The sequence below is a fragment of the Dendrobates tinctorius genome, unplaced genomic scaffold, assembly GCF_039654945.1.
Source record: "Dendrobates tinctorius isolate UK_male_01 unplaced genomic scaffold, ASM3965494v1 ptg000035l, whole genome shotgun sequence".
Classification (NCBI taxonomy): Eukaryota; Metazoa; Chordata; class Amphibia; order Anura; family Dendrobatidae; genus Dendrobates; species Dendrobates tinctorius.
Genome location: NW_027361703.1, coordinates 25,417,177 through 25,433,176, shown reverse-complemented (window position 1 = coordinate 25,433,176; position 16,000 = coordinate 25,417,177). Strand labels below are relative to the sequence as shown.

At 40.3% G+C, this 16,000-nt stretch overlaps 1 protein-coding gene across 1 annotated transcript in view; it reads right to left on the bottom strand.

Annotated features, from left to right (window-relative positions):
- The window catches only part of MET (MET proto-oncogene, receptor tyrosine kinase), a 200,772-nt gene that overhangs the window by 91,298 nt on the left and 93,474 nt on the right, over positions 1-16,000 (bottom strand). Inside the window, exons 6-7 of the mRNA XM_073573343.1 lie at positions 1,185-1,342; positions 246-348 (exon numbers count right to left, since the gene is read on the bottom strand). Coding sequence (XP_073429444.1) covers positions 246-348; positions 1,185-1,342 — 261 coding nt within the window. The remainder of the gene's footprint in view (positions 1-245; positions 349-1,184; positions 1,343-16,000) is intronic.

Sequence of the window (16,000 nt, the reverse complement as noted above, 5' to 3'; positions counted from 1 at the left end):
GATAAGACCCTATTTGCGCTTCATTGTCTTCCCAGGCTGGTTTTATCCTATGCTGTTTTTTACTCTCAAACTATTGGATATGTTGTGGTTTGTCTCTCCTCTTTGCCATCCATAATGGTCCACTTTGTTTTTTGATGTGTGTTGGTTATTTATTTTTGGTTCAATAGACATTTGTATTGCTTAGTACTTGAGTCGCAGTTGTGTTTGCTGTAGGTGTTACGTATTTCATTATCGATTACACTTACCACAAAGGAGAACGTGTTAAAATTGACGGTCTTCCTTCCATTTGACACAGTGCTGCTTACATTAAATTTCGGAGTATCTTCTTGGCCTAACCTGCAGACCAACCTTAAAGATAAAATAAAATCCTATATTCAGCACAACCACAATTTTTCAGATGTAGCATAAAATGTACCTTGGTAGATTGCTGTTTCATAGGAAAGGTGTGTGACAGAGAGGATTAGAATTCATAGTATCACAGACCGTACCTTACAGCCTCAGTGCAAAATTAGAAACTATCCCTTAAACCTCCCCACCCTGAGATCTGCAGAGTGGTGGAGGAGAAGTCTGGCTCTCCCATGTTACTTTCAAGCTCTGCTCTGGCGTGGGAGCACAGATTAGCGCTCTGCCCAAATTCCGTGGCAGGTACAGTATGCTATCGATTCGAACACCAAGACTAAAACGTGGCAACTACTAAAAATCTGTAAGTGGCATATTACTAGCTAACAGGGGTTTCACTCTATTATATGAGACCTGTGCTGTGAGTTATGAGAAGCTATTATATGGAGATCAATAATATGCTGCCTTCTTAATTTGACATTCTTTCCCACAGATGTTCCCCATACTCACTTAGTAAAATGTGTCGCTTTAGTTAGCAAGGTACTGAATACTGTAAGATGCGAGATGTTACATATGATTTCTAGCGCTTTCCAATATCACTTACTTACACATGTCATTAGCGGCATGTCTGTCCAGTAAATGACTACGGAAGAGTTCCTACATATATTACTGTGCACACTGTAGTGTGGCTATATGGATCCTACGGTATGGTTGTAAAAAGAAGCCTGTCCTTTCCCAAAAATAAAGGGAGTACACTAATATCTTGTAAAGAACAAAAGCATGTGAAATGGGAAAACCATGGCGAGAGCTGTTTTCATTAGCTGATAAGTATAAATAGTACTTACGTGTTTGGTTTGCTATTTTTTCCATCTATTCGGCACATATTTTTCCCAATAATGACTGATGCATTCTTAAATTTAAAACTGTCTTTTCTGGAAACCAGGTCCCATCCACAGATTGTTAAGGGAGTGCTGCCGTCAATTGGAGCTGCCACTGGAAAGATCTGGGAAACAGAAAGATACAGCAAGAAATAATAAAATAAGATGAAAAGAGGTTGATATTTCCTGTAGTTCATTTAAAGAGGTATCCTTATCTTACATACTGTATTTACAGCATAGGTACATTCAAATGTACATTTAACTACTGCTCCAATGAGCAGAGATGAGGGAACCTGAACGTAAAAGTTGGGGCTTCGTACCGGACAGTTAGTGTCCGACCCTAAACGCAGAACACGGTCTTCTCCCAGAAATCCTTGCAAAGTTTGGAGTTCTAGGGGAAGTCCGTTGCAGATAGAGAGATAGTAAGATACATGGATGAATAGATAATAGATGAATAGAGAAAGACATATAGATAGAGTAAAAAAAATAGAAACAGCACTCCAAGTAACAGTTATAAGGTGCTGTTTAATGGCCCATGTGGCGACGTTTTGGTCCTAGGTGCAGACCTTTCTCAAGCCACCTAGGACTGAAACGTCGCCACATGGGCCATTAAACAGCACCTTACAACTGCCATTTGGCGTGCTGTTTCTATTTTTTTGACTATTTACAAGGTTTGGTACATGCTTTTGAAACTTTGCACCCTCTTTTTTATTTTTTTCCTGTGCTGTGCTAAATCTTTTTTCTAGATAGATAGATAGATATGGGATAGATAGATAGATCGATAGATAGATAGATAGATAGATAGATATGGGATAGATAGATAGATAGATAGATATGGGATAGATAGATAGATAGATAGATAGATAGATAGATAGATAGATATGGGATAGATAGATATAGATAGATAGATATGGAATAGATAGATAGATACAGTGGGGAAAAAAAGTATTTAATCAGTCAGCAATAGTGCAAGTTCCACCACTTAAAAAGATGAGAGGCGTCTGTAATTTACATCATAGGTAGACCTCAACTATGGGAGACAAACTGAGAAAAAAAAATCCAGAAAATCACATTGTCTGTTTTTTTTTCATTTTATTTGCATATTATGGTGGAAAATAAGTATTTGGTCAGAAACAAAATTTCATCTCAATACTTTGTGATATATCCTTTGTTGGCAATGACAGAGGTCAAACGTTTTCTGTAAGTCTTCACAAGGTTGCCACACACTGTTGTTGGTATGTTGGCCCATTCCTCCATGCAGATCTCCTCTAGAGCAGTGATGTTTTTGGCTTTTCACTTGGCAACACGGACTTTCAACTCCCTCCAAAGGTTTTCTATAGGGTTGAGATCTGGAGACTGGCTAGGCCACTCCAGGACCTTGAAATGCTTCTTACGAAGCCACTCCTTCGTTGCCCTGGCGGTGTGCTTTGGATCATTGTCATGTTAAAAGACCCAGCCACGTTTCATCTTCAATGCCCTTGCTGATGGAAGGAGGTTTGCACTCAAAATCTCACGATACATGGCCCCATTCATTCTTTCATGTACCCGGATCAGTCGTCCTGGCCCCTTTGCAGAGAAACAGCCCCAAAGCATGATGTTTCCACCACCATGCTTTACAGTAGGTATGGTGTTTGATGGATGCAACTCAGTATTCTTTTTCCTCCAAACACGACAAGTTGTGTTTCTACCAAACAGTTCCAGTTTGGTTTCATCAGACCATAGGACATTCTCCCAAAACTCCTCTGGATCATCCAAATGCTCTCTAGCAAACTTCAGAGGGGCCCGGACATGTACAGGCTTAAGCAGTGGGACACGTCTGGCACTGCAGGATCTGAGTCCATGGTGGCGTAGTGTGTTACTTATGGTAGGCCTTGTTACATTGGTCCCAGCTCTCTGCAGTTCATTCACTAGGTCCCCCCCGCGTGGTTCTGGGATTTTTGCTCACCGTTCTTGTGATCATTCTGACCCCACGGGGTGGGATTTTGCGTGGAGCACCAGATCGAGGGAGATTATCAGTGGTCTTGTATGTCTTCCATTTTCTAATTATTGCTCCCACAGTTGATTTCTTCACTCCAAGCTGGTTGGCTATTGCAGATTCAGTCTTCCCAGCCTGGTGCAGGGCTACAATTTTGTTTCTGGTGTCCTTTGACAGCTCTTTGGTCTTCACCATAGTGGAGTTTGGAGTCAGACTGTTTGAGGGTGTGCACAGGTGTCTTTTTATACTGATAACAAGTTTAAACAGGTGCCATTACTACAGGTAATGAGTGGAGGAAAGAGGAGACTCTTAAAGAAGAAGTTACAGGTCTGTGAGAGCCAGAGATCTTGATTGCTTGTTTCTGACCAAATACTTATTTTCCACCATAATATGCAAATAAAATGAAAAAAAACAGACACTGTGATTTTCTGGATTTTTTTTTCTCAGTTTGTCTCCCATAGTTGAGGTCTACCTATGATGTAAATTACAGACGCCTCTCATCTTTTTAAGTGGTGGAACTTGCACTATTGCTGACTGACTAAATACTTTTTTTCCCCACTGTAGATAGATAGATACATGGATGAATAGATGATAGCTAGATATATAGATAGATAGATATGGGATAGACAAATAGATATGGGATAGATAGATACATATATAGATAGATAGATATGGGATAGAAAGATGGATAGATAGAAGATAGATAGATAGATAGATAGATAGATATGAGATAGATAGATAGACATTATATATTTCTGTGCAGCAAACATTTTCTTGTTTATTTGCATTCATGAAACAATTAATGTCTGTAACCTGAAAAGACATTAAGAAACAATGAATTGCATGGAAGGAAGTCCTGAATGTGTTCTGCTCAATTAGGTATATATAGGACAAAAACCATATTCTGATTTCTTTGCACCCCCTACACTCGGCCATTCTTCCTCTGAACTTTGTTTACCTTCTATTCTTTCTGTAATAGAAATAGTGAAATAAGCCAAGCTGTGCAGTGACAATTATTAAAGGAAGGGCTTTTTCTATATTGTAAATTGTGTTAAAATTATAACAATGGTGGGAAACATACAAACATGTGTAGATGATTTTACAAAAGCTGTGCCAATAAAGCTCATTATGTGGCACTTTCACGGTATTCTTACCAACTGAAACAAAATAGAAAATACTAATCCTACTAATAATAATTAGAAGAAATAACTCAAAATGTACTATTCTATGATTTTTGAATATTACAATCTCCATCATATTAGATGTTATAGTTTATATATGTATATATAATCTACATATAAAGTTGGGAAACTCTGTATATAAATTACATATCTAAATGGAACCGGCCATCATGAAAACATATTCTAATCTGCAGACATCATGTTGCAGAACAGGAGAAGCTGAGTAGATTGATATACAGTGGCTTACAAAAGTATTCAACCCCACTCCTATTCCTCAAAGCAAAACTGCTCCAGCTCCTTCAAGTTAGATGGTTTCCTCTGGTGAACTGCAATCTTCAAGTCTGACCACAGATTCACAATTGGATTAAGGTCTGGACTTTGACTAGGCCACTGCAAAACATTTACACATTTCCCCTTAAACCACTTTAGTGTTGCTTTAGCAGTATGATTTGGGTCATTGTCTTTTTCAAAGGTGAACTTTTATCCCAGTCTCAAATCACTGACAGACTAAAGCAGATTTTGCTCTAGAATATCCCTGTATTTCGCACCATTCATTTTCCCCTCGATTAGGACCATTTTACCTGTGCCTGCTGCTGAAAAACATCCCCACAGCATGATTCTCCCACCTCTGTTTCATTGTGGGGATGGTGTTCTTAGGGTGAAAAGCTGTGTTGGTTTGGCATAAAACATAGTGCTTACCTTGGTGGCCAAAAAGTTCAATTTTGGGCTCATCTGACCACACCACCTTCCTCCATACACTTGGGGAGTCTCCCACATCTTTTGGTAAAATCAAAATGAGCCTTACATTTTTTGTGTGTAAGTAAACACTTTTTTCTGCCCACTCTTCTGTAAAGGCCACCTCTATGGAATGTATGGCTTATTGTGGTTGTATGGACCGATACTCCAGTCTCTGCTTGCAAATTCTACAGCTCCTTAAGGATTACCTTTGGTTTCTGTGCTGCCCCTCTGATTTATGCCCTCCTTGTCAGAGCTGATAGTTTTGGTGAGCGGCCCTCTCTTGGCAGGTTAGTTGTGGTACCATGTTCTTTTCATTTGATGATAATGGATTTCATGGGGGATCAACATAGATTGGAATTTTTTTTTATATCCAACCCTGACTTGTATTTCTCAACATCTTTGTCCCTGACTTGTTTGGAGATCTGCTTGGTCTTCGTTGTGTTGTTTGGTTAGTGGTGCCTCTTGTTAATGATGTTGTAGCCTCTGTGGCCTTTCAGAAAAGGTGTGTGTATATACTGACAATGTGACACTTAGATTGCACACAGGTGGACGTCCTTGTAACAAAATATGTTAAAAGCCAAGGGGGTGAATACATTAGCAAGCCACCGTATAGTTTTGGGAGAAAAGATTCAGTATAGCCTGATTTTTTTTATGATTTATAGATTTTCAGTCCAGTGGGTGGATCTATCAGTGACAGACAGCTCTGCCACATGGAAAGCTGTCAATCACTGATGGGACAGGTTACTCGACTGAGAATCCCAAAAAGAGGATTAGATAATAAAAACACAGGCTATATTGAGTCTTTTCTCACAAAACTATATATCAATTTGCTCAGTTCCCCACTGCCCTTTAACATGGTGTCTGCAGATTACAATGCATTTTCGTGTTAACAGATTCCCTTTAACCCCTTTCCGACACTGGATGTCATGATTGGCTGGTACTAAACGACCTATGACGTATGAATACGTAGTGGCGATTTTGCTCGCGATAACGCCGCCAGGTGTTAGCTGATTCTGACAGTAGACAGCTGGCACTTAGTGCAGGAGCGGCACCTGCACCGCTCCTGGCACTTTAACCCCCTAAATACTGTGATCGATGTCGTTCACAGTATTTAACAGGCAATCAGAGGGAACGAGCCCCTCTGCTCTCCGATTGGTGCCTCCGCAATGTCACTGCAAGGGGTCAATTGTTGCCATGGTGATGCGATGTTGACCCGAAGACATCCGGGTCTCTAGAACTAGCAAACTTGCTAGATCATGCTCAGGGTGTATGATGTAGCAAGTTTGACTGTCAGTGCAGTGCTGACAGTTTGTGTAACATAACAAAGCTCCTTTATTCCTATGCTTTACCAGCGATCAGACTGGTAAACAAGTAAAAAAAAAGTGAAAAAAATTGTAAAAAAATAAATAAATAAAAATAAAGATATATTGTACCCATAAATAAATAGTTATGAAATCAAAATACATATATTTGGTATATTGCTGCGTCCGGAATGTCTCAATTTATAAAACTGTCACACTACACTACGTAACCCCTTTAGTGAACACCGCCAGAAAAAAAAAATGCAAAAAATTATGCTTTATGAGCATACCGCCAAACAAAAAGTGGAATTAAACGAGATCAAAAGATTAATCGCTGAAAACTTCATCTTGTTCCACAAAAAACAAGCCGCCATACATCTCTATAAGCAGAAAAATAAAAAAGTTATAGCTCTCAGAATAAAGCGATGCAAAAAGAATTACACGGAACAACATAAACCCCCCCCCAAAAAAAAAAAAAAAAAAACAATTCCTGAATTGCTGGATTTTGAAGTTGGAAGTCTTATTGAAGAAATGTTACCATTATTATGAAGTTCAATATGTCACGAAAAACATTCTCAGAATCAGTGCGATCCATTGAAGCATTCCAGAGCTATAACTTCATAAAGTGACACTGGTCAGAATTGCAGAATTTGACCTGGTCATGCAGGTGAAAACAGGCCTGGGGGCTGAAGGGGTTACAGACTTACAGCCATTTGCACTAGCCTTTTATCAGGAATAAACATTAAGGCCGGGGTCACACTAGAGAGGAATATGGACGAGTGAGAGGCGTTAAAAGCACGCATTACACACGGACCAATGATTCTCTATGGGGCAGCTCCCAACAGCCGTATATTTCTCGTCCGTATTCTACGCGGTCCATGCCAATCGCAGCATGCTGCGATTGTCAGCGCACTACGCCCGTAGTACGCCAATGCAAGTCTATGGGTGCGCAAAAATACGGATTACACACGGACCACACATGTGATTCGCGAGAAATACGCAGGTCTTTTGGCAGGTGACAGGAAATGGGCCAATTCATCATCAGGAAGCTTAGGCATGCTAATTAGCTTAAAAAACGCTACAGACATCCAGGAAGTACGTTTCCACGGAGTCCTGCAGCATCATGGCGCCATATTTCCTCAATGTGGAGATGCTGATTGTATTAGTGCAGGAGCGGCCGGAAATCTGGGACCAACGTGATGCCCATTATGCCAACCGGGCAAGAAAGGAGGCGTCATGGAGGCGCAAATGTCGCCAGATGTTCCACGATTTTGGTGATCGGCCACATGAGGAGCAGCAGCAAATGAGTAAGTACAACCCAAAAACTGTTTAAAATGACCTCACATCAAAAAAGGCATTTAGAATCAGGGTAGATTTTTATGTGACCCATGGTTATACACTGACATAATTTGGCCCAGGCCACAAGCTCCTCATCCTCCTAGCCAACCAAGTTATTAAGTGTAGTTACTTGGTACCTAACTATTGTGACCGTGTGTATCTGGCCTGGATGCCCCAATTATATATGCCACCCTGGGTAGAAAGCACACCCTAGAAGGCCACATGCCTAGGCTACTTGTAGCAAATTTGACCTAACAAATATGTGAAATTGAGAATATTTCCAGTCACATTGCAGTGGAAGATGTGATGAGACGCTGGCGCAGCATCCGCGACCAATACAGGCGGGAACGTCAGCAGCGTGCCAGGAGTGGTGATGCGGGCCACATAAAGTGGAAATATATATATTATGACCACCTCTCCTTCCTCGCTCCAATTCTGGATCTGAGACCGTAAGTAGATACCTCACACCACATTACACAGATACTTTACAGGGCCAAAAAAATTGATTTATTTTTGGCTCTGTTCTATTTCATAACAGAACTCAGTCCAACCTTACAGAGAAACTGGCTCAGATAGAGCCCATTATAGATCCTGGGTCTGTAGGGGAAGAGGTGGCTGGCCCATCTTCTCCCGCTCCAAGAAGCATGGGTGAACATACCTCTCAGGAAAACCCATTGCCTGCACCACAAACCCCACCACCAGGACCACATCCACAAGCAGGACCATCTGCTGCTGCACTATCAGCCGTACAGGAGGAGCAGGGCAACATCAGCAGCAGCCCAATTGCCCAGATCCAGGGCTCCCCACAGCCTGCTGGACCATCCCGGTGAGGAAGAAGAAGGCGCCAGATCCCTGCCCAAGATACCCGTACCAATGTTGACACAGGGGTACTGAACTATCTGGCTAGAGTCAATAATGATGATGGTGAGGAGGCGTACTCACGCAGCCTGGCCCGTTATCTTCGGCCCCTTTCCCGTGAGGTGAGGCTACGTATTTGAAGATGTTTTCAGATCCTGCTTGATGCAAGCAGACACCCCAAATGAATTATTTGAATATCTGGAGAGGTGGCAGCTTTCCCCCAGGAATTTGATGCGCCTTAGACACCCCACACACATGCTTGCTCAAGCAGGCTCTGAGGATCCTCAAACACGTGGGCCTACACCTCAACCCCCTTCCACCCCCTACTCAACCTTTCCAACACCAGCCACATATGTCTGGCTCTAGCCAACCTCACCAATATGGCAACTTGTTCCCACCCAGTGTTGGAGGCTGGTCCCAACCTGGTTGGGGACGACATGGCTATTTTGGTGGGTATGAGCCACGGGCCTACCAGCCCCAACAAGAGGCCCCTTTCCAGTATCAGTCTGCCCAGTACCAACCACAATCACAGGAGGCAGTACACTACCCACATCATGGGCAACAGTATGCCCCCACACAGGGCTATGGCCAGGTTGGGCAAAGTAGCCAGCAGCAAACACAGGCTGGTCTTCCGCCTTCTCCTCACCCGACCTACCAAAATTTATAATGTTGCCATTTTGGTATTGCCTAATGGTTTTGTGGTTGTTTTGTTTGTCAGAAAATGTTTTTTGTTCCCAATTTTCGCATCTGCACCAAGGCCAATTTGGCCCATTGCCACATTTATCATATGGCAATAATATGTTTTTCAAAAAAAAAAAAAAAAATAAGGCAAAAGTAAACATTTGTCTACTACATTTTACATCTCTGTCTCAATTATAAAAAAAGGTGTCAGCATACTAACATACGCTTACCAATGCAATTAAACAGTCATAGAATCAGAAGGGGTTTAAATATATATATTTAGACAGACAAACCAAAAAATTATAACATAGACACAGCATGCTCTTGTCAAGAAGTTTCCCCCTCAGGTGACATAAAGTAATTTGTGAAAATATCACGCACTTTGAGCCCAGAGAGCGGTCTACGTTGAGGGTTGATAGGTGGTCTCGCCCTACGTACATTGTCTGACCCACGCACAACACCAGCAGAGGAGGAACAATCATGTATCCTTGTGAAGTTATGAAGAACGACACATGCTTTAATTACTTCATTTACATTTTGTTCACTCAGCTGAATGGCAGACTGTAGGACCCGCCATTTGGCACAAAGAATGCCAAAGGAACACTCCACCAGTCGCCGAGCACGTGATAGGCGCAAGTTAAAAATTCTGTGCCGGTGGTCCAGGTTGCTCCGGGGATATGGCCTCATGACATTGCACGTTAACTGAAACTCCTCATCTGCCACAAGGACATAAGGGACTGAGTCTTGAGTGGAGCCTGGTAGCTGGCGTGGTGGTGGTAGATCCAACTGGTTGGTGCGTAGCCGCCGACCCATAATGGAATTATTGAAGACTCTAGAGTCTCCCGTCCTTCCATAGGCCTCAATGTCAACAATTATAAACTTGTATTGAGGGTCGGCCAGAGCCAACAATACAACCAGAAAAGTATTGTTTATAATTGAAGAATTGGGAGCCAGAGTTCGGCGGCTTACGCACCCAGATATGCTTGCCATCAAGGGCCCCAATACAATTAGGAAACTGGCAGTCCTCCTCAAAGTCCCTTGATATCCTCAACCAGTCTTCCATCCTGGACTCGGGCATGATGAGTTGATGTAGTCTTGACCATATTTGACTACATGTCGACCTGACTATGCCAGAAATGGTAGATCTTCCAATGAGAAACTCATGGTGGAGGACGGCATAAGACAGGCCAGTGGACAGGAAGCTGAAGAACAACAGAAATGGAACATTTTAGAATGCACAAATTAACAAAACACCAGGTACATACATACCAAACTTGTTAGTGATTCATATCTACTAACACACATATATTTGGTCGCACAATCACTACGTGATATTCAGTACATATTACACACAACATTCTGGTCTGTAAGTTTAAATATATCGGGAATAAGATGAGGGCATTAAACTTAGTACAAAAATAAAAAAACATACCTTGGGCAACACATCATGAACATAGAGAATGTGGTTGTGTAGTACATACCGTAATGTGAGTAGACGTCGCTCCTCTGCAGATAGAGCTTCGCGCTTCCTTGTGTCATGAAAGGTTATCCCAGGGCGCACTGTCTCCAAGGAGTAGATCAAATGTTGCAAGGCTCATGCGACAGTATTGGTAAAATTTTTCCGGATGATCCCGCAGAGAAGAAGAGAGGCAGTGAAAATGACCTCTTGTGAGTCGTTGCCTCAAAAGTTGATCCACCCATATGCGTCTCCTCCTCTGTGGATCCACTATCACTGGGTATGGGTGACCAAAGCGGCATGACAAAATATAGTTGAAGAGAACCTGCTCAGTTGTGTTGAAACTCAGACTGTCTGCCATGTTATGTTGCACATACAACACCAACACACCTAGTGAAGGCAAGGTCACAAATGGACAGAATGGAGGCAGCCACCTGTTCCTGAGCCAATAAATAGGGTGTAGGCTAATGATTTAAATAGTTTGCAGGCCTCAAAACCGTTAAATGTCCATTTTGCAAGCCTGCGACAAAATCTCGCCATACGGATTACATACGGATGCTGACATGCACAAAATACGCGACCACACCTTGCTTACGGATGACATACGGAGCACTATTTAGGGGTCATTCATCCGTATTACGCATGTAAAATACGGACCGTATTTTGCATCGGCTAGTGTGACCCCGGCCTTATTTTCCTGATAATCGTGCAGTACAAACTGGCTGTCAATCACCCAATGTATGAGTAAAATGCTCAACTGTCGAGTGAAATGAATTTTAAATTGCCTAAAAATCATTGTTCTCAGCAGTTCAGCATCCGGTGTCAGCAGAGTGTGCTGCTGAGATGGCGGCCCACGAACACTGAGCAAGCTATTACCAATTGTTCTGAGTGCATGGGGAGAGCAGTTAGCCTTTCTAAACAGGCTAATATGTGACCGTCAATTGGCAAATATATAGAAATTCAGTGGAAGATTAACGGCCGCCAATGGCTAGTGTGAACTCGCCCTTACACCTTAGCCAGGCTTCTCGTTGCACTTCATTCTGATAGTTTATTTTTCCCATCAAGATTACTGTACAGCTGCTGGGGCAATTGATAGAATTGGATATACTCCAGGAACACTACTGGATTGTAAAGTGTATTAAATATATGGTTTTTTTTTCCAAGGAAAATCCTCTAAAAACTAATATATAGATATACACATACACATACACACACACACACACGTGGTCAAAATTGTTGGTACCCCACGTTTAATGACAGAAAAAGCCACAATGGTCACTGAAATTACTTGAATCTGACAAAAGTAATAATAAATAAAAAAATCTATGAAAATGAACAAATGAAAGTCAGACATTGCTTTTCAACTATGCTTCCACAGAATTAAAAAAAAATAAAACTCATGAAATAGGCCTGGACAGAAATGATGGTACCCCTAACTTAATAATTTGCTGCACAACCTTTTGAGGCGATCACTGCAATCAAACGATTCCTGTAACTGTCAATGAGACTTCTGCACCTCTTGACGGCGTTTTTGAGAGCAGCTGCCATATTACATATAATTTTTATATACAAGATGCTAATCTATTAATCCCATAGCAAAGTTATTTATTATATTAGTAGTGTAGATTATTATACAGTGTGTTTGAGGGACTTTATTAATATTTTGTAATTATTTATTTTACTATAATGAATTATTATCTCATATCTTCATTATACATGTAGTCCCCTTATACCTAATAATTTTTATGTGGTCCCTATCTCATTGTAGTTATTTAAAAAAAAAAAAATTCTTACATGTGTATCTTTTGCCTTATATTGTTATTTTTTGAGTGTGCGGTCACCTTTTGTATATAGTGCCATTTTTTGCCAATTACTTCTAATAAAGGCATTTTTTCCTTAATATGATTGTCCCATCCTTTACCATATATTATTGGTTATTTTAGTATACAGATAATTTTTTATTTATTTTCGATCCACATCCAGGGTTTAGGTTTATCTAATTTTGAGTGGTTTTTCACTCTGGTTTGTTGGACGTATAGATTTTTGGTAGATGAATTCATATATATATTTTTTACATTTGCATAGATTGCTTTTACTATTTCTATCATGTTCATTTGTTATTGGGTGCTATATATATATATATATATATATATATATATATATATATATATATATATATATATATATACATACACACACGCACATCTCTGTACATGGTGTTTGAGGTGAAATGATATTTTAAGGCTCCCATAAGTAGGATTTGTAGAGTAGTGTTATACTTTCTACTTATGAAACTGCTAACAATACTGACCTTTGTGACTGTTCACAGTGTCAGCAGAGAAACATGAAATTCTTTCCCAGAAGTAACTGAGCTCACAAATGTCACAAGTGCCAAGTGGGTGGATCCACACCTGGAAATTGATGCATGTTCAGTCACGTTTTCTGTTTAGAGCAACGTTCCCAATTGCATATTGGCAGCCCTACCAGTGCAAGGTGCAGTCATATCATTTTTAGAAAACAGCCACTGTACCTTTCATCCAATCCTTAACAGGACAGGTTGGGGATGGTTTTGTGAAGAGTACTGCCCCGTGGGTACTTCTGAGCTAATTTGCATAAAGTTAATTCCAGTGGCTTGGTAAGCAGCAATCTTCTGACAGACTCCCTGTAAGGCTAAGTTCACACAAGTATACAAAAAAAAAATCGTCCAATTTTCATCCAAAATTTTTTTTTATCATCTGTATTGTCATCTGTATGACATCCAGACAGCATCCATTTTATGCATCAGAAGTAATTAAATTTTACATGACCAAATATAGTTTCCTATGTTAAAGAATTGAAAAATATTCTGCACGCTTCCCCTCATGCCCGGCAAGGACGCCAACTCGCTCACTGCTGCGGCCCCCACCTTACACTTCCTTCTCCTTCCTCTTTGGCTGCTGCCTGGGGTCTGCGCATGGTGTGCAGACCCCCGGGCACTGTGCTTAGGGCGCATGCGTACGCTCCCTCCTTCTCAGAGGGGCCATGCACTAATGGCTAGGAGACACTTATTATTTAAGGCACCTTAATGTGCAACGTTGTTAGTTTGTTCCCAACACGCTTGATAGTCCTCAGGTCCTAGTCCGTTAGTACCCACTAGCTTTGCAAGAGTCTGCCCATAGCCCTACCTGCAGGTTCTTGTCTTGTTCCAGTTTGTCCTCGCTAGTACCTGCCTTGTCAGTCTGTATTGCCCCCGTGATTTGAATCTATAGTTATTATCTCTCTAGACAAAACGATTGTGATTTGTTAATTGCATTTAGGATTTTTTTTATGATGACATTTCCTTTAGCAAATAATTATTTTCTATACTGGGAGAACCCCTTTGATGGAAATGCAGTTGGGCATCGTTTTGTACATATGAACAGATAATGATTAGACCATGATGTCCATTTGTAGGTAAAGTACATGGAATACGTGAAAATGAAGATAGCAAACATACTGTATAAAACACAATCTGCTAGTCTGATTTGATGGTTATCAATGACACACAATTAACTAAAATCACCACACCCGTCATACATATATTTGGAGTCACATAATTACTAATGGTGGAGGTAATGATACATGAAGCACACATCACTCTGTCTCATCCTTGGCCTCCAACATGCAGCAACCTCTAACTCAAGAAGACAGATAGCAGATGTCTTGTAATAAATTTTACATGTCTGTCATCATCACAGCTTCATGTTTTGCCATGAGAAAACCAACTAAGCATTTCTGCCTCTCTAAAATGTATAACTGCCATCATAATTTACTGAATTTACTAACAGAAATGAAGAGTACTTAGGCAACCAAGGAGGATTATAAATAAATTACGATACATTTTATTAACACATTTTACATGAAAAATTATTAAATTACTTATATTTTTAGATTCTTACAAGAGATAAGGTAAACCTTTTTGGTATTTTCTCTAAAAACAGACTATGTCATGACATGACCATGGGTCCATCCTTAGCTAGGGACTATGTACACATATCTTCTGTATTCTGCGCATCACCATATGGTGCCTCCGTAAATCAACATCATTTGTTAAATTTATTTTCTTATTTTCTACATATATCTAATTGTTTTCAAATTATTTTGTAGAAATGGTATTTCAGGGAAGACTATGTATAGGGGAATAACTAAATAAAGTGTTGTAAAAGCTCATAACTAGCATGTCCAAATATTTGTGGGAATTACCAAAGTTCTTGGAAACCCAGATAATATAATGGTAAATCTCCCATCTCAGAAAAGTCAAAGAAGACACAGTGGGGCAGATTTATCATTGTGCTGTAAATGAGATCCCCGAATAAAAGAGTCCTGGGAACTCTCGTGAATGACTTCTTCCAAATTTATCAAGCAGCTAAAAGCATGTATGAGAAGTTTAGACAACTACTTCTTCAAAATCTACATCTAGCAATGAAGGGCATAAACACATTCACAATACAGCTCTAACAGTGGGCTAGGGGGAAGAATGCAGTTGGAATTCTTTTTAATAGTCCCAAGATGTATACCATTAGTGAAAATCTCTAGCGAGTGGCCTCAATATAAGAATTGGAATGCTTTTGGGAATGTATTCTCGGAACATCTTTACATTCAAATTCAGACAACACAACTTTGACAGGTCTGAAAAAAGACATATATCAAGAAGCGAGAGGACTCCATATAAAAGTTCATAATAGGGCTCACATCATGGTGTCAATTTTGACCGTCACACCATTTTCACAACGCATTATAGTGGAGCTCGACTGCAAGGCCAGATGCAAATAATGGGTAGGAGTTGTTTTTCTAATCTTATAAAACCTCTTTAATATGTCATTATTATAGATTACACAATAATTATATATTTTCTAGGTGACTCACAATTTAAGTTATGCAGTGAAAAACACTTTTCAATGCTTTCATATTGTCATTAACGGTTAAGCTTCAAGGGACTTGGAGAAAAATACTGAGAGATAAGCCAGTAAAATCTTCCCGTCATCACAATGTGACAGAGGCAATTTATATAAGCAGTCCGGCTAATGAATCGTCACAAAAAATGATTTGTCTTGTTGCATTAATCATTCTCACTACATCTAGAAATGAATCTAATTAAAGCATTCCCATGAATAAAAATAGCATAAAAGAAATAGGAAACAACACGTAAATATGTGCATGCGCTGTGATAACGGAGCTCATCTAATTACATCCATTGCCAGTGGAAATTCTCATATACCCCCACACATTTCTAACTA